At 36.4% G+C, this 23,011-nt stretch overlaps 1 protein-coding gene across 1 annotated transcript; it reads left to right on the forward strand.

The window, feature by feature from the left end:
- On the forward strand, positions 1-23,010 carry trpm5 (transient receptor potential cation channel, subfamily M, member 5). The gene is made up of 26 exons (XM_055036497.1): positions 1-181; positions 3,166-3,233; positions 5,519-5,672; positions 5,813-5,993; positions 7,319-7,485; positions 7,607-7,784; positions 9,615-9,679; positions 10,029-10,214; positions 10,485-10,584; positions 10,709-10,827; positions 12,098-12,439; positions 13,050-13,193; positions 15,773-15,896; positions 16,121-16,266; positions 17,014-17,126; positions 17,209-17,310; positions 17,505-17,760; positions 18,756-18,874; positions 19,025-19,157; positions 19,255-19,429; positions 19,624-19,792; positions 20,666-20,844; positions 21,061-21,193; positions 21,398-21,470; positions 21,585-21,675; positions 21,777-23,010. Exons 1-26 carry the CDS (start codon positions 155-157, stop codon positions 21,920-21,922), a joined length of 3,690 nt encoding a protein of 1,229 aa, XP_054892472.1. The 5' UTR covers positions 1-154; the 3' UTR covers positions 21,923-23,010.
- Position 23,011: the final 1 nt, after the last annotated feature.

The following is a 23,011-nucleotide window of genomic DNA, read 5'->3' on the forward strand; positions in this document are numbered from 1 at the left end:
GCAAAGTAATGGTGGACAGGCGCTTCGGGGATTGGCTAAGGGAACAGTATTACCTTCATGTCACTTGCTGATGAGCCAAGTAGTTCACCTGTAGAGAACTCAGAGTCTCTTCTGCTGTGGTTAAGCTGAACAAGGAGAAAAGTTTGCGTTGACCATGCCGGAGAAACAAGACATCCCTCTGGTGAGTGCCTACTGCAAGGTTCTTTTTTTTCCCTTTCAACATCATCAAAATGTCTCATATGATAAAAAATGATAAAATATTTTCTTTAAAAGCTGTGTGCCTCTTGCAGTATTTGAGTAAATCTGCTGTATATCAACAATAAAAAAACAACTATGATTAAACCAGTTTAGGATCTGGGTAAGTAAAATTTTGGGGCCTCATCTGGGGAGCATGTAGTTAAAATTCTATTTGATTTATGTATTGAGAAACTACATTATCTCAGGGGACTTTATATTATAGTGGTGTCCTTGCAGTCATAATAAAAAAATACATGCTACCAAAATTCTCTCTGGGGTAGCACTTGTAAATTGAACAGATAAATAGGACAAAACATAAAAGTTAAAGGCTTTCTCACAAAATGAAGTGCAGTGGGGATCACCTGGTGTAATTTCTGGGTAACTTGAAATGTGCAATCAGAAGGCTTTTTTACATAAATATTTGCTGTGCTCTGATAAAGTTCTGTATTATTAATTTGGAAACAACATTTTGTCAAAAATCAATGCAAAACACAAAATTATGATCTTTCAAAGAACATAATAAAGCTCAAAATAAAATATACTTTGCTGTTATTTTCTTCATCAGTTGCTTAAGACAATGAGCTCCCAAAGCTCCCAACTTCAAACTGCACTTCATTCAAACTGTAATCAAGCTCAGAATGGTGAAGATTGAGCAAAGTTTAAAATGTGTTTGAAATGTTTTTTTCAAAAACATGTTCTCCTCCAAACCCATATTCAGAACACAGACCCCCACACACACAGCTCCACATCCTTTTCTCCTCCTTTGCATGCAAATTATCCTGTTTGCATACCCAGTAGTCGTTTTCCTCCTCCACCCATACCTGTAGTCAAATAAAGCATTCCGTAGCAAGCTGCCTTCATAATATCAAAAAGATTGCAAAGCAGATACTGGCTTTTTTCCCCTCTTCATACACAATGTCACAAAACAAACAGAGACTTTTTCTCCTTTCTTTTGATTCGGACATGCTTGTCTCTTATTTTATTAATAACCTTTCATAAGAAGCTCAAATGGAAATGCAAATGAATGTGACTGATAAAACTGTGTTTACTGAGGCACAGGGAAAGTCTTATCATTAAAATATGAGTTAGCATAATGATAGGGTGCCATTTATTTCTAAGAAAATCTTCATTCGCAGATGTAATTCCCTGTGATGTCTTCAGTGTATGAAAAACCATAATAATTACAAAGACATATTTTTTATTACATACTTATTGTTACAACACTTTCTAAAACTATGAAGATATTCTTCTAAACTAAACTATAGGACTAAATATAAATAAGCAGTTTCACACAATTCACCATCACTATAAGACAAGTATTTCCTGGGAATACTTTTCAGTCTTTAAAATACATTCTTTTTCAAACATGATGTAAAATACAATAAAGCCTTTTAAAACATTTCTTAAATTAAATCAAACAAATTTTGAAAAAAATAAAAAAAAAAAACATATCTTTGAGGTAGAACATAATAAAATATATAATATAAGAGAGAAGCAATAGCTCGCTTGTTTAAGTCTGCACACTTAAATATTTAGTTCTATGCATATTATGGTGGAGTGAAAACAGTTGGAGGAATATGGGACAACAGAGAGATTAACAAACCTGGATGACTTTCCAAAACTGATGAAAAGAAGAAATAGAATCTGGTCTGGAATGCTGCCAAGAGCCTGACAGTAACAATGAAAACGATGCCAGAATGTCTCGCAAGAACAGGTTATGTTCTACTACTATGACAAGTTCATGCATTCCTTGTATGTCTGGACTGCTTCATGACAGAGGCCTTCTCTTCAAAGAAAGCATTTTGGCCTGGTTAAAATATTCCAAAATCTAGTGGGAGAAAGTGCTTTGGTCCAAAGAAATCTTTCTCACATATTTGGATCACAAAAGGATGTGCTTTGTGCTAATTCACAAGGAAAACATCACACCCACAGCAAAACATGTAGACAAACTTTATGACTTGAGATTGCTTTTCTTCAGTTTTTTTTTTTTTTTGGTCCTAGTGGCCTTCATTGAACAGTATATGGGTGGTAAACAGAGTGGAGAGAGAGGGGAAAGACAGGCAACAAATGGCTTGAGACCTGGAACTGAATCCATAATAACCAACAGCCTCGGTACATGACATGTGTGCTACATCAACTGAGTCATCCAACGCGCCCATTCAGACAGTTTTCGACATTCAGACAGTTTTCAGAAAACTGTCTGAATGTTTTCTATGAGTTAAAGTTGCTGCAGTATCTAACTTTTATTTAAAAATAAGTTTCTTGCATGTTTGTTGAAACTGTCAATATGCTGTCAATACATTGAGGAGTGACTGGAAAACAACATTATGCAACGTTTTCTGTAGCCTTGCTAATTAGCCCAAGCATTTGTGGCAGGAAGAATATGTAGCGTAGCAGAGAGCATGGGGGAGGATATGAACAGTACCTACATCAGGGTGATTGACAAACTGGGAATAGAACTGGATCAGACTATTGTAGTTGTTCACTAGCGTGCTCACTCATGCAAATAGATTGTTGCAGGATTTTTTTAATATATATATTTCTCTCATATTAATGTATTCCTTTGGGACATAAATCATGTTAAATATTTTACCTCCTTTTATCAGAGGTTTGTAATATTTTCAGAGTCCATGTAAATGTCACACAAATATGTTGACTTTCTTGTCAAATTGTTCTGAATCAAATCAGTCTTGCTTCATAGGCTCGCCATATACAGCCTAGTTTAATCTATTTGAGGAAGTATGGTTGCTATGTTGTTAGTTCAAACAACTGGACGGGATAAAGCACTTTGCATATGAAGCGTGAATGAAAATTGTTCCAGCTTTGCATTAGCCACAAATACCTATCCAGTCATATAAGGCTGGTGAGTGAGTTTTAATGGATTTAGTGGAAACTGGGATTCATGTCCGTGTATTTATTTGTTTGCAGGGGCCACTGCAGCCACAAACACGATGCCTTCAGTGTGGAGACATGCTGGAGTGGTCAGAGGAGCACAGGTGTGTCAAAGCATTGGTTTGCTTGTGTGTAACATAACCCAAATATCTCTATATGAAACAGCACAAAAATCTGTTAAACTAAGTTTGTCTTACTCTGAAAAGAATAGTTTTATTGCAAGGAAACCATAATTGCAGTCTTTCAGACCAGTGCACTAATTTGGAGGTTTTGCAATAGGAGGCAAACATTTGTGCATTACTAAAAAGTCTTAACTAGATCCAAGTAGATTTTTTTATTTTAATTATTCATGAGAAAAAGTAGTTTCTAAGCTGCAGAATAGAATGCTTGTATAACAATGTAGCTCTGAGCTACATTGTTAGGAAGGAGGATTATTGATGACACAGCTAAACCACAAAACATTCAGAATTCCTCTACTGGTCAGAGTTACTTACTTTTATCAAAAATCTACAAACTTCAAAACAGGGTAAAAATATTTATTCTTTGAAGGATGTTTTCATCTTGTGCAGGATTTTAAATATTAAAAGAAAAACTTAAAACTCTTGATAAGCCTCTAATGTGAAACAAGTTATCACATCATTCTAAATCCCAAGAAAAAATTACTTCGCTGGAGCCAAGGTGAGTCTCTAACCGTATGTATTGCTGCACCTTTTACAGTTGCTATGGCTATTTGCCTGTTGCTTGCATGACTGCCTCATCTGCAGGTAGGGCAGTGTTACAGCGCAAGAGATTTAGAAGGGAGGGGCCTAAAGGTATAATTTGTTTAAAAGTTCAATATATGTCCTTCTTTTGTATGTTGTTTCCAAGTTCTATTATGTAATGTGAAATTATATCATGTATAAAAGGATTTTCCCCTTTTTTTTACTACTGTTAAATGTTTCAGATCTTCAAAGAAAATGTTATACTAAGCAAAGATAACATGAGAAAATACTAAATTCAATTCTCAGCTGTTTAATTTGTCAAGGTAAACAAAGCAATCCAAACAAACCTTTTAGCTAGCTTTTATCTCATCAGTTCACATCATGTTTCCAAATCTCTGGTATCATCACAATGTTTTTTTGTGATGATACCATAGTGAGGCAAATCTTTTGTTTGTTTATTTTTTATTCAGCAATTATTAACCCTTCTAAGAATGCATTTTCTTGTCCAATCTCTTTGCCACTCTCTTGGAGTGTTTCAGTTTTGGGTTTAATTTGTCTTTGTATATTTGTTTATGCTCCTTATTGTTGCTTATCATATTTTGCATATTTAGTTTGATATTTCTGTATGTGTTTGTTGCTTTGTATTTAGTTTCTGAGTGCATTCTTGTGTTCTGTTTCTGGTGTTTTTGCATTTATGTCTCTTAGATTATTTGTCAAGCTTTTCCCTTTGGTTCTAGATCCTTTGAGTCCTTGTTCGGCTCTTTCTGTGTTCATTATTCATCTTCCCTCAGTGTATGGATTTGCCTTCTCTCCCAGCTGCAGAGTGGCTGTAATTAACTACATGCATCTTGTCATTCCTTGTTGGATTTTTTCTGTCTCCCTTCATGTTGCATTCCTTTACCCATTTTTCTATGCATTCACTCCTATAGGTTTTTATTGAAATACTATCCAGGTTGCCTGAGTGCTCAGGTCTTTGCTACAGAAAGCATGACACTCTGTTGTTGTTGAATTATATAGAGATTATTAACTTTGACATGTAAGATGTGCCATGATTTGTATGTTGTTTTAGGTTCTTTTGTGACCTCCTGAATGAGTCCTTACTCGCTCTTTGAATAATTTTGGGAGACTCCCAGGAAGATTCACCATTGTTTCATATTTTATCTTTGTGGATAATGACTCTTCCAAAATCTTATAAATGACTTTGTGACTGACTTCCCATTTCATCTGTTCAGCAAATGATTCAATAATACATTCATATTTACTCAATGAGTCTTTGTCACATATTCACATTTGTTCAATGATATGATATATTTCAGTCTCTAAGAAACGCAATTTGCAAGAGAGGAAATGTTTCCACCAAATGCATACAACACAATTTACAGGTTAATATTCTAGTACATTTTGAAAATGTAGGTAAAGAAATTAACTTATGCAAACTTGTGGAGGGAGTATGACTTTATTTACCTGGAAGTGCCAATCAAATATTATGAGCATCTTAGATAATCTTTTGCTACAAAGTAAGCAACACCATAACATTGTTAGAAAATACTGTGCAACAGATTACAGGAGACATTATCATTTGGTATATTGTTTTCAAGAAGTGTGTCAGGGTGACTCAAAATTAAATGTTTCCTGTTGTATGTTAAATATGACTTTATGACACAGAACAATTATCTGTGTCTTTGCAGTGTCCTCCTTGGCTGCTCATGTTGTTCTACAGTGGATGAGACTATTGAGAATGTAGCCAAAGGCCTGGCTAACAAAATGAAGGAGAAAACTCACTGGGCAGCTGGGAGAGTGGGTGACATTGACTTTATTGGACCTACAAAGACTAAAGGAAAGGTGAGATTAAATAATGCAAAAACATAAATAAAAACATACAGCAAAGTAATAAAAAGCTACAGAAAATCTCAGAAAAAATCCTTGCAGAAATTGATTTGAACACATGATCCTAACATCATATTTCTCTTCCTTTCATGCAGTTTGTGAGGGTGTGCAGCAACACAGACCCAGTTTTGATTTACAAGATGCTGACAGAGGACTGGGGCCTCTCTCCTCCACACTTGGTAGTGGCGTTGGTCGGAGGAGATGAGCTGGCTCAGATGAAGCCCTGGCTCAGGGACACTCTTAGAAAAGGACTTGTGAAAGCTGCACAGAGCACAGGTTATAATCAAAGGGCCAAAGCTGGCCTTGACTTTTTACAGCAAGGGAATAACTTGTGTCTAGCCTTCTGTTGCAATATGGCAGAATTGTTATCAGCTATATGATTACAATATATTTTTGCCTACGATGTTTCTATTCTTAATTGGTTTTCTTGTTTGCATTTATTTATGTTTTTATGCACAATGTAAAATTGCATAATTCACTTTTAGCAGAACCCGCACATCATTCATGACTAAATAGGCAGAAATCTAATTTGCAGCGATTGCTCTCGTGCAATCTGAGAAAGAACCTCCCAGTCTAATATGTTTTATAAATGTCCATAAAATGTTTCTGTTTAATTCGGTATTGTCCAATTCACTTGAAGTCAGATGTTTTCATACACACATCATCAGCATGATGTTATATTAATTTTAGACATTTATTCATGTATTTGAGTCCTTATTTATGTAATTTTTAAGACATCAAGTAGTTTAATTAATCATGTGCATTGTCTAATCCATTACTAATAATTGATTAAATGTTTTTTGAAAACTTAAAGATAAACAGACTTTTTCAAATTATCAAAAGGGCTTTTTCAAAAATATCCAATTTTTATTCTGATGAAAATTATTAGATTTTGCTAAAAATATTTTCTTTTTCCTGACACAAACGTGGCCTTTGACCATAGTCCCCTAATTTTTCAAAAAGATTGAGACCATGGAGTTCCCAGAAATTGTTTCGCTACTTCATCAATTCCAAAACGATTCTGAAAGGATTTTGGAGTATTGCCAAGTAAGGACACCCTATTGTGTTGTTTTAAATTAAATCTAGCTGTTAACTGAGTGTGAAGTTGAAGACTCTGGATGTGATTCAGTCACACCAGTACCACTGGAAGCCCCACAGTATTATTTGTCATCCCCATGTTGAAAAATGTTTTCAGATTTGAAAGCCTTGTCATGAACCCCCAAGTGGAGTTCTTAACACAGATAATGAAAAAAGAGAAAGCAGACAGAATGGTTCCTGTCAGAAATATTTGGGACTATGTGTAAAAGCTTGGTAAATGTCAGAAAGACAATCTAAAAAGCCATGTAGTTTTTCTGCAGCCTGATAAACTACATCTGGTGTGGGTGTATGTACATTTTAGAGTCTCTGTGTTTTAATTTGATCTTGTTTAGACACTATAAATTGCACGTAAGTTCCTGTTCATCAGCTGTATCATCATCCCACTATGGAAAAAGAATAGTTCATGTGCATTATGAAAAGCTATTCATGACATTCATGCTTTTGTTTAGTAAATATGAACATCTGAGGAGCAGTAGTTGTGCAACTCCTTCTCTGTTCTTCAGGGGCATGGATTTTAACTAATGGCCTTCGCTTTGGCATCACTAAGCACTTGGGCCAGGCAGTAAGAGATCACTCCCTGGCCAGCACCTCCTCTAAAGTTCGTGTTGTGGCCATTGGCATCGCACCCTGGAACATGATCCACAACCGAGAAGCTCTCCTCACTGCCAAGGTTTCCACTCAGACACACAATACATTGCCACTGAAGGCCACACTGTCGTCTGTAAAAAAAAAACCTCATTACATTTGTGCTCTCCTGAGTCTTTGTGCATGGTTATCATAATTTTCACAAGGTGGATGAGCCTGCAGCATACACACCACAGGACTTGCCCCATGGTGCAGTGTATTCCCTGGACAGCCACCATTCCCACTTTGTGTTTGTCGAAGAGAATCCCAACAGACCAGGAGCCACCAGTGAAATGAGAGTGAAGCTTCTCAAACACATCTCCCTTCAGCGCACTGGTTATGGAGGTAAAACCCTTCATGCTCACATATGTTTTTTGGTACAGACAACAGCTAAAATGATATATTCTATTGTTATTTGATTAATAAGTTAAAATTTAGCATTGCAATATGTTTGTTTGTGTAAAATTTTTGAAAGTTCATAAAAATAAGTGAAAGTTTGTTCATGTAACTGTAACCTTCACTGTTTTTAATTATACATGCATTCAGTTTGATCATATTGTAATTCTCTACATAAAACATGTTGCTATATCATATAAGAATATTTTAAAAGAAACCATGATTCATATTTTCTGACTATTTGCTATAGCGTGCTAAACTCAAAATGTTTCAGCATTTGCTATTCCTTATTCAAAGCCATCACTGTGCAAAGTTAAAGGAAAAACAACCACAAATACAAGCAGTGTAAGGACTGGGCCATTTGAGGATACTGCTTCTCTCCTTTCCATTATTCAGTGATCAGACAGACTAAAAACTTTTTTACTTCTAATTATGTACTATTTAATGATGTCCACGGTATATTTTTTACATTATTTATGTTAAGGATGGCTTATAGTGTCTATACATTTAACATTGTACATTTGCTTTTTTTTTTATTAAAAGTTAATAACTTTTATATTTTATCATGTAGCAATATCGTTTAAGCCATTTTCTCCATCTTAATTCTCAAACATATAGAAAGACATACCAAAAAACATTTTAAAATTATATATTTTGAACACAATTCACTGTGACAAATATTTATAAACTAGATTTTCCAACACTGCATGCATTATCACTGTTTTAAATTATACAGACATGACCGCTCAGCTTGTGTGCAAGACATTTTTGCAGCTGTCCTTAAACATTAGGCATGACAGAAAATTATGTACTTTCTCAACTCTTCAGAGTTAAGAGAGTACATTCTCCATGCTGTTCTAGATCACCATTAAATCGGTTTTGGTTATATCAATGTTTACAGGGATTACTTAAATCCCCTTTAGTCAGTATTTTGTCTTTTGTGATTTCTAAAAGGTTTTCATCCAAAGTGCTCTGATGGTAAAGAAACAAAAGAACATACCACAACATGATGGTGCTACCACCTGGTGTAGACAGTCGTAGCAGGGTCTACTTTCGTCAAAGTTTGGAATATTATTTTATAAGCTACCCCCACTTTAAACATCTCCACAACTTCACCTTCTGTTCTGTCTGGAGTCTTCAAGGGTGTTCATAATGTAGTTTGTTCAAAATGCTTCTCTGAGAAACTTTCAAGGCCTCCAAAGAGAGCTTGCATTTGTACTGTGATCAAATTACACATGTTGGCTTTACTAAGAAAGATTTGGACCTTTAAAGGCAATTAGAGAAGGAGTAGTTTAGTGGTATCAGAGAAAAATGGACAAAATGCAAATACACATCAAAATTGCAATTTGAAAATATAATAACAAACTTAAATATTTTTCCTTGCACTTTACAAGAATTAACTGTTTTATGTTGCTCATCCCAATTAAATACACCGAAGCTTGCAAAATGCTTTTAGAATCAAACAATGTGTTAGTCTCAAGGTCTGAATACCTTTGCAAAGTGCTTTATGTTTTTCATTAGTGCAAATGTGGCAGCAAGCATCTCTGACCTTCCTAGTTTATTTAATGCATTTATACATAGCAAGAGTGTTTAAACTTAAACATAAATTAATAAACAGAAAAGACCTTGCCCTTAAAATGTTGATAATCTTTAAGAATATTTTACATCACACAACAGTTCCTGGAAAAACTATATATTAACTCCTCTTTGGTTTAAGTAATCAATTTATGTTCATCCATTATGCAGTAAAGTAACATCAGATAAAAATGTTTATTGCAGGAACAGGAAGTTTTGAGATCCCTGTTCTGTGTCTTCTGGTCCATGGGGAGCCCAGAATCCTAAAGGTAAACTGTTTTATTTCCTGATGCTGTCTTAAGTATTCCACAGTAAAACAGAAATAACCCCAAATGATCTTTCAGAATGTCAAATTTTGCTGTTTTGATTTCCATTTATGACTGTTTAGATAACTCTTAACATACATTAGTAGAATCAGGCTCTGATCAGCTAGAGTAGCAGTCGGTGGACAAATGACAAACACTTCATGTTATCTTACAACTAATCTCTTCATCTAAAATAAAACACTTTTCCAACAATTATTTTTCATAAACAGGGCGATAACTGAGGAGATAGAAGACCACAGCACTATCAAAACAACTTGGCTGTTTGTTGATAAAATTGTTTCTCTTCTTGCAGAGGATGTGTAAGGGCATTGGAAATTCCACACCGTGGCTGATTCTGGCAGGCTCTGGAGGTGTGGCTGACATCCTAGTCACGCTGATGAACAGAGGCTGCTGGGACACAGACAGCGTTCATGAGCTGCTGTTGGACACCTTTCCCAATGCCCACCACAGCACAGACATCAGTAACTGGGTCAAGCTGGTGAGAGCCATGCACACAGCAGGGAGGCAGACACTTACAAAGATATGCACTTGTCAAGTATTGAACACTGGGATAAAAGTGGGGCACACTGGGAAACACAGTGAGACAAGCTACTGTGTAAATTTCATATTTATCTTAAGAAATTTGTGTAAAATTACCTAAATGTATCATGACAAACAAGAAAAATATTAATTGTTTCATGAATTTAAGGCTTCTTTTTGGAATTTTCTAGAGTTTAAAAATATGTTTACTTTGTTAAATCCCTGACAGATCCAAAAGGTACTTGATCACGGGCATCTTCTGACTGTCCACGACCCTGAACAGGAAAGCTCAGAGCTGGACACTGTCATTCTGAAAGCTCTTGTCAAGGGTAAAGTTCTTCTTACAGATGGAACCCTTTCTGTCGCGCAATTTCTGCATTTCTGTCTGTGAACTGTTGAGCTTTTCATTGCCTGTGGACTTGTTGGCATTTTATGTGTCTATGTGTTTATCAGCTTGTAAAAGTCAAAGTCAAGAAGCTCAAGACTTTCTGGATGAGCTAAAGCTGGCAGTGGCCTGGAACAGAGTGGACATTGCCAAGAGTGACATCTTTAATGGAGATGTGGAGTGGAAGGTGGGTAAATACTGAATATCTCTGTCAATCTGTATTTCATCTTGCCATGTATGTTGGTGGATCAGATAACAACTTACATTGGCTTGATGGTGATAGTACTAAGTTTAGGATCACTTTCTGTCATGTTTTGTAAATAAGTGTGTCACTTTTTAACATTCCTACATTGCAAGTGTGTTGAAATGAAGGGAATGCAGTTCATACAGTGAAAGGGGATGTTACTATAGCTGTGATATGACCTTGTTCTGTTGTTGTTGTTTTTTTGTAAATGTAGAAATCAATTTACCATTTAAGGGAAAAGGCTTAATGTTGAAATTCTTGAAATAATTATTAGCCAAAATATTCAGACAATAGTCTGAGCTGCCGTCAGATGAAGCTGCTCAAACATTGATAATGTAAAGGTAAGAAAATGTTGATCAGTCTAAACAGCTTTAGCATAAAATTGTAATGTTATCACTCGGTCACTGCTGCAACATTAAATGGCCACATTTTCACATGAGCAATATGGCTCTTCTCCCAGGATAGCAGGGATGTAGTGGAAGCATAAGAACTCGCAAAGAGAAGTTATCTGTTGCACCACAGCTGGTACTTTCAGTTGATTATGTGTGTACATTCCCCATATGTGTTGCTGTGTGGGCTGTAAAATATATTACACTATACATGGCTAATAACACAGATTGGTATCTGATTTGTACCTTCTGATTCACAATTACATTTTTCTGTTTTTCTTAGTCCATTGTAATTTTATTAGTCCATTGCAATTTGAATTTTTATGCAGTGTTGTGCAAACATTAAGGCACAGTACAACTGATCACATCGCAAACTTATAATTTCAAACAGACAAATGCTTGATTTACCCTGAGCTGAAAAGCTGGCTCCTGTGACTTTGCATAAATGTTTGATATTTAATATTACACATTATTTTGTTAGTTTGTCAAATTATGCTTTTAACATTTGCTAAAATCATAATTGAATCACTTTGTCATCAGTGAAGCTGTAGATTTGTGATCATCCTTGCTCACACAGCACACACTGTGATAATAAATAATTTTATTCATAGAGCTGTCCTGTTACGATGGCTGTAAATCTATCCAACATGCTAACATTTCTTTTTATTGATGTACTAACTATCTGTTTCTCATGAGACTGCATTCAGCTAAGAACACCAATGTGTTTATACTGACTTGTAAAAAAGTCAATGAGCTAATCATTATAAAACTTTTCATTAAATTGCTTTGTGACTGATTGCTACAAAACCCTATAATTATTGCAGGCTTGTGACCTTGAGGAAGTGATGATGGATGCCCTCATCAATGACAAACCAGACTTTGTGCGCCTCTTTGTGGACAACGGGGTGAACTTGGGGGAGTTCCTCACCTATGGTCGCCTACAGGAGCTTTACTGGTCTGTTTCGGAGAAAAGCCTCCTTCATAACCTGCTTCTGAAAAAATATGAAGAGAAGCAGCTCTTGGTTGGGGCAGCAAGGACACCTGGTCCGCCAGGACACCATCCCTCTGAGCAAGGGAAACCCCGCTTCACCCTGTTCGAAGTTGCCAAAGTCCTGAAGGACTTTCTGCATGACTCCTGCAAAGGCTTTTATCAAAAGATGCCAGCAGTGAGTGACATACACAGACTGTGACTCATATGTGAACTTGAGTGAATAATTACTGATTTCAGATGACAAATTTCTAACTTTGAAGTCAAGACAAATTCTAAACTTAAGTGGTTATTCTCAACCCATTTATTTGTCATTTAAATGGTAATTTTGGACAGATTTTATAATTTGCAACTGTCTTGTGGCTAATTGTCTTCTGACTTTCTCAGATTGTATCATTTGAAACATCAGAATTTACAATGAATCAAATAAAATACTAAATTTCTTGGTACACTGAATTTAAGGAGGAAATTGAATCTTTAATTGTCAATTTCATACTGTGGTTAAGGTAGAACAGCATCTTACCTATGTACCTAAAGTCATATTTGTTTAGTCAAATATGACTTGATTTTAGTACTTGTTATTTTCCATGTTCTGTACTCTTCTTTGCACTCCAATTGTTTTAGGTTTTATTAGATTTTTATGAAACAAAAGAATGAATTGTTTTTTCAGTAATGCACACAATCAATTCTATAATTTATTTAGGAACTGAATGTTGTGCTGAGTCTCTGCAGCTGCCCTATTTACTAAACATGTTTAATACATGCAGTGTACTGTCTATGCACCCCAGGAGAAGCCACCAAAGGGCCGACTGTTCCATAGCCAAAAGAACCTGCCTGAGCTGGAGGAGCACTGTGAACATCCTTGGCGAGATCTTTTTCTCTGGGCCGTTCTTCAGAACCGACAGCAGATGGCTAACTACTTTTGGGCCATGGTCAGTCTTATCAGCTTCTTTGCTTATTTCAGTTCCAGCTTGTCATATATCAATCAGCAGCACCCTAAATATGCCTGGCACTGGAAAAATCTACTCTATCAGAACTGCAGCCTTGTGTGAGTTATACACAGAGAGTGTAACTTCAAATGAAGGGTGACAAGAGGCATGATGCCAAACACAGAGCAGGTGTAGGTCAGTCCTGCTATATGCAAATGTCACTCTAGATAAAAGAGTGCTGTAACTAGGTGAGCTAAAAAGCAATCTTATCTTAAAGAACATTATTGAAATGAAGGTCATGCCGCTTGCTGAGGCAGTCGGCCCTTGGTGAGATAGGGAAGGCATATTTAAAGTCCTGACGAAGTTAATGAGAAATATATCCAGACATGGGATTGATGCTCTTTGAACAGTTCAAATGACACAAATCAATGATGATCCTTTTTTGTTTTAAACAATTTTCCAAGGCTCCCCTTTTTAATTTCTTCTACAGTCATCTCTGTAGTGAGGTAACCAATTATTGTAATCTCACAAGTGGTCACCTTAATGTGCTTCTTCCTGGCTTCTTATTTCAAATATTATCTGAAAGCCTGTTAATTGCATGCAGTGTATGCACACCCCAACTGCAAGTCGTTTTCCCTCTCATGCTGTCGCCTGGATAGAACCATTCTTAACTTGATTGTTTCAAGCGTCTCTCTCTCTCTCTCTCTCACTGAAAGCTTCATCTAAATGCAAGACAGCGTATATACTCATCTCATGGCTTATATGTATGTATGCATGTCTGTATGTATAACAGAGTATGAGGGATAGAAATCATAATACATTGAAATGAAATAGTTTATGCATACTCTTAATTTAATGACTGTAATGCCGCTCTTGTGATGATGTAAGTTATTAACTGGATGTTATCTGATGAAGAACGGACAGGCAGCGTTATAAAAAAAGTAAGAATAGTCTATGTATTATGAGATTTTTTTTTTTTTTTGTATATGAATAGCGTCATTTAACTCGTTTTCTCCCTTGAGCCAGAGATTTTTCTGTTTAAGAAAAAACTATCAAAGTGTAAATCCTTACTTACAAGAAAATAGCTTGGTATCTTGGGAAATATGCCTTGTTGTCATGTCCCTGCGAGATGGAGGTTAATACTGATAATAATTAGTTTTACCAAAACATTCTTCAGGTATTTAAAGGAAGTGAAATCACCCAAGCTTCTTGAAGCACATTAGGCTTTATTGAGCAAAATGAATGCAGATAACCCTCTACGTCCAAGATGACTACGTCTAATAATCTTTAGATGTTTCCCCTGAGGCCAGAACCCACATAAAGGGAGAAATGATCACCCTATGCAGGTTAGGGACTGTTATGCACATCTCCTCCGGTCACCAAAAGAAAGAAATTGCACTACGTGGGCCCTCGATTATTAAACCATGTGACAAAGACAAGTCATTGGGTATTGGTGCTAGGTATGCAAACATTCTTAGCTGTTTTTGTAATTATCTCAGTGTGCCTGGGGCCAATTTCCTCTCTCTCAATATAGAAACACATGAACATAATACTTGAAAAGTATGGTTAAAAGGATTGTTTAACGACTCTGTTTCTCTCTCACTAACATTTTACGGTTCTGAATAAAACCACCAAACCTCTAACATATTCAAGTCCAGCAAGTCACTAGCTTCAATTTATTCCAGTAAGTGATTAAAATCACCCTACAATGATAAAACACATCTGAATTTTCAATCAGAAAATGTAACCTGTGGTAAATTAAGTTCTCTGTAATAAATTACTTCTGGTTCTTTCAGTTCACTGAATGAACTGAAAATGAATCCTGGGAGGAATGAAAGGATAGCCGAATGAAATGCAGATTCAATAGTGAACAGCCAAACAGACTGTGTTAAAGCTCTTAGGCAAACAGAGAGGTGATTTTCTCATCCCTTAGATAACAGGACATAGGTAGACAATAATGCCAAAAAAAAATAAATAAATAAAGGAATAGTACAGCATTTTTTGTGAAGTGAAATTCTGGTGATCCATTTCAGTAAAACAAGCACTTGAAATGGAAGATGTGAAGCATTTCTAATCTGCCTTAGTTTTCAGCTAAATAGTTACTCTAACTGCAGATCCGTGATCTGTGCTATTATCAGAACATGTTCTACACAGGGAGAACACAAGTAGTACACCACCTTCCAATGGAAGCATGATGACAGTTTAAAGGTTCATAGATAAGTATTTGCATAATCTTCTATGGCCTTAATAAGATTAAGGTTATTCTTTGAAACTCTGCTGTGGCCTTGACCAATGGCTTTTGCTTTCAGGATCAACTAATCTGGATATATACAAACAATGAAAGTTATCTAGTGATGTTAGACTTCTCGGAGTATTGTATCCGAGGCTCACTTTAAAAAATCCAGAACTATGCTTTTAAAACAGCAACTTAAAGACTAAAGAGTCAAATCTACTATTTGCCTCTGAAACATAGCTGATGCAGCATGCACAGTGATTGAGATGCAAAAATAAATCACTCCCAAATTCACTAGATGTTTCTTCCAGCCCCATTTCTTGGATCCAGCTTTTATTTAATCCTTCAGGGCCCCGAGGCAGTTGCAGCAGCCCTGGCAGGATGTAAGATTCTGAAAGAGATGGCACGCCTGGAATCTGAGGCTGAGTCTGCACGCAGTATGAAGGAGGCCAAGTACGAGCAGTTTGCCCTTGGTGAGTACTTAAACTGTCCGATGATAAGAGTTGACAGTGTGGTTATAGAACCCAAAGGTTAAGTAAGCATGCCCCCTAGCTCAAATCAGCATTGTCTTGAGAGAAGCACAAACAAATGACATTAGAAGAGAATAAAAATGTAAATCTGAAAGACGGAAATTGTCCAATATAAAGGATTTAATTGGTTGACACTTTACTGACTGTTCTTGTCGGGTTTTTTTCAGATGTCTTTGGAGAGTGTTATTCCAACAGTGAAGACAGGGCTTATGCTTTGTTAGTGAGAAGAACACACTGCTGGAGTAAATCCACTGTTCTCAACTTGGCAACTGAGGCTGATGCCAAATCGTTCTTTGCTCACGATGGAGTTCAGGTAACAAGAAGATAACATTTGGCCTCCTGAGATTGAAGGCCAAGTTTTCTTACTCAGCCTGTCATTCTGCTACAGAACAATGTTGTGAAAACTGACATATATATATCTGAGTTACTTAGTGACATTCTCATTATGGTTATTAATCAGAGTCGTGTATTCCATTAGATACTTCATACAGTGGATTTTTTTCCCAAATTTCCCTCCAAGATATGTCCTTGTCATTAGAAAGTCATCAGTGAGAGTTAATTGGTATTCAGTATCAGCAGGGAAAGTTAGCGCACAGCAAATAACATCTTTTATTTAAAGGACACAGTTGGAATATTGTAGTCTTTTTTTACTTGAAAGCAGTTAATTATGATTCATTACATGTGTATTATTTCAAAAAATATGCAAGACGATATTATTTTGTTAGGGTGGACATAGTCGTGGATAATCATCAGGTGCCTTGACACATAGGAGACTAAATTCAAATCGCAGCTGTGAATCCAAACGTAAATCATATATTCTGTGTTTTTGTGTGTGTGTGTGTGTGTGTGTGTGTGTGTGTGTGTGTGTGTGTGTGTGTGTGTGTGTGTGTGTGTTTTATTTGGTTATGTAACTCTTAATATGTGTCCTCTAAGAACGTAGTCCCAGAGCTCTATGGTGTCTAAGTAGAAAGTCCTATAGTGCCCCCTTGTGGTAAACATTTTTTCATTGAAGTTAATCCTTCACTGGTAGAAATAATTCAAATGAAAATTCTCACCACAGGCTCTCCTCACAAAGCTTTGGTGGGGGGCGATGACGACAGACACTGCCATCTCCAAACTTGTGGTCTCTTTCTTCTTTCCACCCCTTATTTGGACCAACCTCATTATCTTTAGGTGAACAAAAATTGTATTACACAACTTTAACCATGCAATTTTCATTTGCTTATGTTCACTGACAGACTTGTTTGCGTTTCAGTGATGAAGAACTGGATAATCGTGCTGGTAATAAGGAGTTTGTGGAGCTGGACAGCCTTGATACAGAAAAGGCTTTACTGCTAACGGATGATGATGATCCTTTGTGAGTACCTTCAAAGTGTTTTCACTGTAAATCATTGAATTAACTGCCATGAAAACTAATGTAGTCAGACATTTGATTAAAATAAGATTTCATATGTTGTTATCTGACCTTGAATAAATATCTTTATGTTATATGCTATTGTGCATGCAGTGTGTTTGTTTCAATGTATTTGTGTCATGGTTATTTTTTTTCAGGGATGCTGCACCTGGAGGTCAGACATCTCAGAGCTGTGCCAGTGTTTGGTGGCGCTTCCTGCTCCGCCGCTGGCGTCGCTTCTGGAGCGCTCCTGTCACTGTGTTCTTTGGCAACGTCATCATGTACTTCGCCTTCCTCTGCCTCTTCACTTATGTCCTTCTTCTGGACTTCAAGAAACCACCCAATGGTCCTAAAGTTCCAGAGATAATGCTCTACTTCTGGGTGTTCACCTTGGTGCTGGAAGAAATTCGACAGGTGACAGATATACAGAATCACACATGATCCCAAAGTATTCAGCTTAATATTTTCAAAGCTGTGTCAACCTAGCCCATCCTTTTTTTGGGACAATTTGTCAGGAATATTCAGCTATCTTATGCAAGAACATCACACATTTTGTGAAGGAGCAGCACTTTTATGAGATGTGCTAAAGCATTCAGGCCCGACAAGTCAGGCACATCTGAGTAGGCGATGATGTGATTTTGTTAGAGTGAGCTCATTCTCTGTAGGGAATTTGAGGACTCATGAGCCTCTCACCTCTCTGCATTACTCTCTCTCTCCCTGGGAGACAGGTCAGATAAGCATGATCGCTTCTTGCAGTGATCCCTTGGAGCATTGCTCCCCTGGGCGCAGTAGACTGACTTAAGGCACGACTTCACCAGTGTTGCATTATCTAACTATGCCAAAATACATACAAACATGCATATATACATCGAGAGATAGTCTGATTAAGCATTTTATGAATTAGTCTCTTAACAGTCATGCGATCCTAGCATTCTGTTTACTCCTCTTGTCCTATGGGTCAAAAATGACTCGCCCTAACAAAAGCCCCAAATGAAAGCAAATTAATTTAATTTCAAATCCACAGTCTATTTTGCATGACCAATCAGTCTGCTATTTATCAATTCAACTCAATTAAAATAATTATTTAGCATTTATTTTACTAAAAAAGACAACACATTTTTTGGTTTTTACCACAAACCAAGTGTTGTAGCATTTTTCTTTTACACAGTGAAGGTTTATTATTGTAATTATATAAATGTGAAATTATTACTTCTGAATTAATTATACTGAATTAATTAAACATTTTATGAATTAGTCTCTTAAGCCTTATCTCATATGCTACAATTAGCAGGTATAATGGACATATTTGTTTCATAACTAATGGATAAATTTCTGTATGCCATGATGCACTAAATTAAAATCCTCCAAAAACACAATGTTAAGGCAAAAACTGTTTTTTTTTATGACAGAGTTTCTTCACTGACGAAGAAATTAACATCCTAAAGAAGTTTAAGCTCTACGTAGAGGACAACTGGAACAAGTGTGACATGGTGGCCATCTCACTCTTTGTTGTTGGGGTTTCCTGCAGGTACAATATTGGAAATAAAAAGAGCAAATTAAAGCATGTATAGATGGTCTGCTATAATAGTTATAAAAAAATGAGAGGTTCATTATCAAATTAAATCAGTTGATTGAGTAAAATACTGTATTGAACCGATGTTTGTCTTTGATTCTGCAGGATGTCGAAAGACACCTTTGAAGCGGGACGGACAGTCCTGGCCATAGATTTTATGGTTTTTACTCTACGTCTCATCCACATCTTTGCCATACATAAGCAACTCGGCCCAAAGATCATCATCGTGGAAAGAATGGTGATCAAGTCAAATAGTTCTACTAGGAAATAAAGTCATTAATTTAGAGTTTTCCACTAACATAGTCATTAACATGTAAAATATTAATGTCTTTCAGATGAAGGATGTTTTCTTCTTCCTCTTTTTTCTGAGTGTGTGGCTAATTGCTTATGGTGTAGCTACACAGGCTCTTCTCCACCCTAATGACCCAAGGATTGACTGGGTGTTTCGTAGAGCCTTATACCGCCCTTATCTGCACATATTCGGCCAAATTCCACTGGATGAAATAGATGGTAAAGAACAAATATACCATGTTGAAAGATGCCATTTATTGAGTTTGAACATATAAACATATATTTTTCTAATACCAAAAATATTACAACTTAAATCATAACTGTAATATTGGAAACAAGGATGACATTCTGACTATTCCTGAAGATTTTCTAATTTTGTCTATTTCTTTCTTTTCTCCTGAAATGTGACCCAGCTGCCCGAATGCCAGATTTTAACTGCACTGTTGACTCAGATGAGATTCTCAAGGGTCTGCTACCGCCATGCCCCAATAAGTATGCCAACTGGCTGGTCATTCTGCTGCTAGTTATCTTCCTTCTTGTCACCAATGTGCTTCTGCTCAACCTCCTCATTGCAATGTTCAGGTCAGTCAAGTGCTTAAAATACATGCAGAAAGCTGTTGATGTTAACAACTCACATTTAATTGATCAAAACTATTTTTTTTTTATTGTGAATTAGAGAGACATGCAAAAATATTCACACCTCTGGAACACTTTGACCTTCTGAATTTGTAATTCTGAAACATCAGAATTACAAACTTTCTTGTTTTATATTTGTGTTTCATGTAACAAATCTATGCAAGTAGCTCATAGCTGGGAAGCGAAAAGAGCTTTAAACAAACAAACTAAAACATATTTATGGGTTAGACCCAGTCAAATTTCTAAAAATGTCTAAATGCCACTGAAAATTGAAGAAAGAATTACAAATTGTGCTTACAGTTGCTTTCTGTCCAATCTGACTCAGTTTGAGATGTGTGGCAAATAAATAAATACATAAATAAATAAAATCAGCAAATGTGTCAGTTTCTATAAATACAGCTTCAAAAATGTGTATATTGTGGAAAAAAAACTCCAATTCAGAAATCATAGAGCATGTTATATGCAGTCATTTCACATAAAGTGAAATATTTTTAAGTTCAATGTTATTAAAAAGTTCTAGAATATGAATTGAAAGATGAGTAAAAGGAAGAGGCAAAGTTTGTAAAGATGAGATTTGCAGCTGTAATTAAGTCAAATGGTGTTTCTATTTTATCATTAAGACTGAAATACAATTGCATGTCACACCTTTCTGAAACATGTATGTTTTTATTTCCACTTAATCAGTTTCTTCTTTATGTTGGTATACCCCATTACAATACCAGGTTGTAAATTGACAACCTGGACATTTTCAAAGGCACTGTCTCTAAAATAAAACCCCACCAAGATAATACTTTTGACTCTTTGTACCACATTTTGCAGCTACACCTTCCAAGTGGTGCAGGGTAACACAGACATCTTCTGGAAGTTCCAGAGATATAACCTGATCGTGGAATACTACAGCAGGCCTGCGCTAGCCCCACCCTTCATCATCATCAGCCACATCTCTCAGCTCATCCTTTGTATGGTTAAACGGCCCGAGTCCAAGCAAGAACATCTTGGTATGTAGGTTCTACAATCCATTTTCCATTTGGGACTTTTACACCATTCCCAATTGCTTGTTTTTTTGGGAGCTAATTTATTTAAAAAAAGTAAATAGTCTGAAGCGCACAGTGTTGTTTTCCTTGCAGCTTACCTTTCACCTTCAAGGGAATTCTATTTGTTTCATTCCCTTCACCTGCATGTGTCTGTGTGCTTGTTTCTCTGTGTGTTGGCAGAGAGGGAGCTGCCAGCAGGACTAGACCAGAGGCTCATAACATGGGAGACGGTGCAGAAAGAGAATTACCTGGCAAAAGTAGAGCGCCAGCACTGGGAGAGCAGTGAGGAGAAACTCAAGACTACTTCCTCGAAGTAATTATTTTGCAGTTTTAAGGAGCATAAATCCATAAACTCCCAATCTGTTAGATCATTAAAAGACAGCCTGTTTTTTTTTTTTTTCTTTTTTCATTTTCAAGCTCCATTTACATTTTGTCCAAAATCAAATTACTTGAAGCTTTAATTGAATTCACAAAGTAATATTATTACAACTAATTTAAGCTTTATGTTTTTATTCAGGGTTCAGAGTTTGCTAAAAATTGTTGGTGGTTTTAAGGACCAAGAGAGGCGACTGGTATCAGTGGAAGCTCAGGTAGATTGGCCGCATCACCTTGATGTGTTGCATGGCTGCTTCTGCTGTAACTGTATTTTAACTTACGGAAGCGCAGACTGGTCAATCCCCAGTTATTTCTCCATCTCTTTGTAGGTTCGATATTGTGGAGAAGTGCTGTCCTGGATGGCAGAGTGCTTTGCGCAGAGCACACTCAAATGTGAAAAAGATGCTCCAAAAGCTCCAAGTGAGTCAAGAATCAGAGACCTGTGACAGCTAACAAAAACGACGCAGAACAATGGTGAGCGTTTATGTCCGGTTTTGTACTAATACTACATGCCATGTCAGCATCTCTAACAGGCAGCAAGGCAGATCGCACTACGGAAACACCTCAAAGTCACTCTGAGCAAGAAGCCAGAAAAGAAGAGGAAGAACCCAAACCTGGCCACCCGGGATATGGAGCCAACAAGAAATTTCCATACATTGATGAATAATAGTCACGGCACTAACTTGTAACGAATGCCCAGTCCAATCCTTCTTCTTACCCTCTTTGCACTTCTGTTTTTTGTTTATCTTGACATTACAGTAGGTCATAGTGTATCTTTCTTTTAGAAAGAATGGTAAGTTCAGGTTATTTGGCTTATCCTTAGTTTTGGAGCTGCATGACTAATGAAAGGAATGAGTACATTACAACGTCCAAAGTAATAAAATGAAATATCAGTTTTATTTCAGCAGGTTGCTAAAACGCAGGAAATGGCATTTTCAAAGGTGCTATTTGTGGATCCTAAAAAGTGGGTTCCTAATGACTACAGAGAGCATCACTTTAACAAGAAGCCATCCCATAATGTTCTAAAACTTTAAGACAGTAGCATTTTTTACATAGTCAAATCAAATGACATCGTTTGCAAAGAAGAAAATGAAGTCAGCATTTTGCTTCTCAACGAGCAGCAAAATGCTTTGCAGTAAAAATCCAATTAAATTTATATTACTAATCACATTACCCAGGAATAGGTATGAAATATCAAATATTTTAAAATTTAATATCTGCAGCTAAACAGCAGAAGAAAAACAATGGAACCCATGGAATATCTTCTGTGACGTTCCATGATTTTAAATCTTTTTTCTCATTTCTAATTATGATTGGAAATTTTAAAGAGCACACCAGGTTTAATTACTTTTTGCAGTGATTTTATGAAAATGTATGATGTGAAGTTTTTATTAAAGCACAGCTTAGAGTTATAATTACTTTGTTCTTCTAAGAAATGCTGAAACATCATCCTGCATGTACTGATATAAAAACTTTCCACTAAACATCCAGTGTACTGTAGCCAGGGGATGTCGTTCTCCCCATTTGGCTTAATTAAATAATACATTTTTTGTGGTAGAATCTTTTATGCATTATACAGAAGCACCTTATTGCTTCACCTCCTTCCATCTCTTCATGTCCTTTTATTTGCTAAAGTGTCAATTTAAATTATACAACTGTTTGTCCTGATGTTTTGCAGCATTTATTGTCAATAATTTCACATCAAATGTCAGAATACAAAATGTGGACTCAATAAAATAATCTCCACATAACTCAG

This window comes from Poeciliopsis prolifica, unplaced genomic scaffold (genome assembly GCF_027474105.1).
Source record: "Poeciliopsis prolifica strain line A6 unplaced genomic scaffold, Auburn_PproV2 SCAFFOLD011, whole genome shotgun sequence".
Lineage (NCBI taxonomy): Eukaryota > Metazoa > Chordata > Actinopteri > Cyprinodontiformes > Poeciliidae > Poeciliopsis > Poeciliopsis prolifica.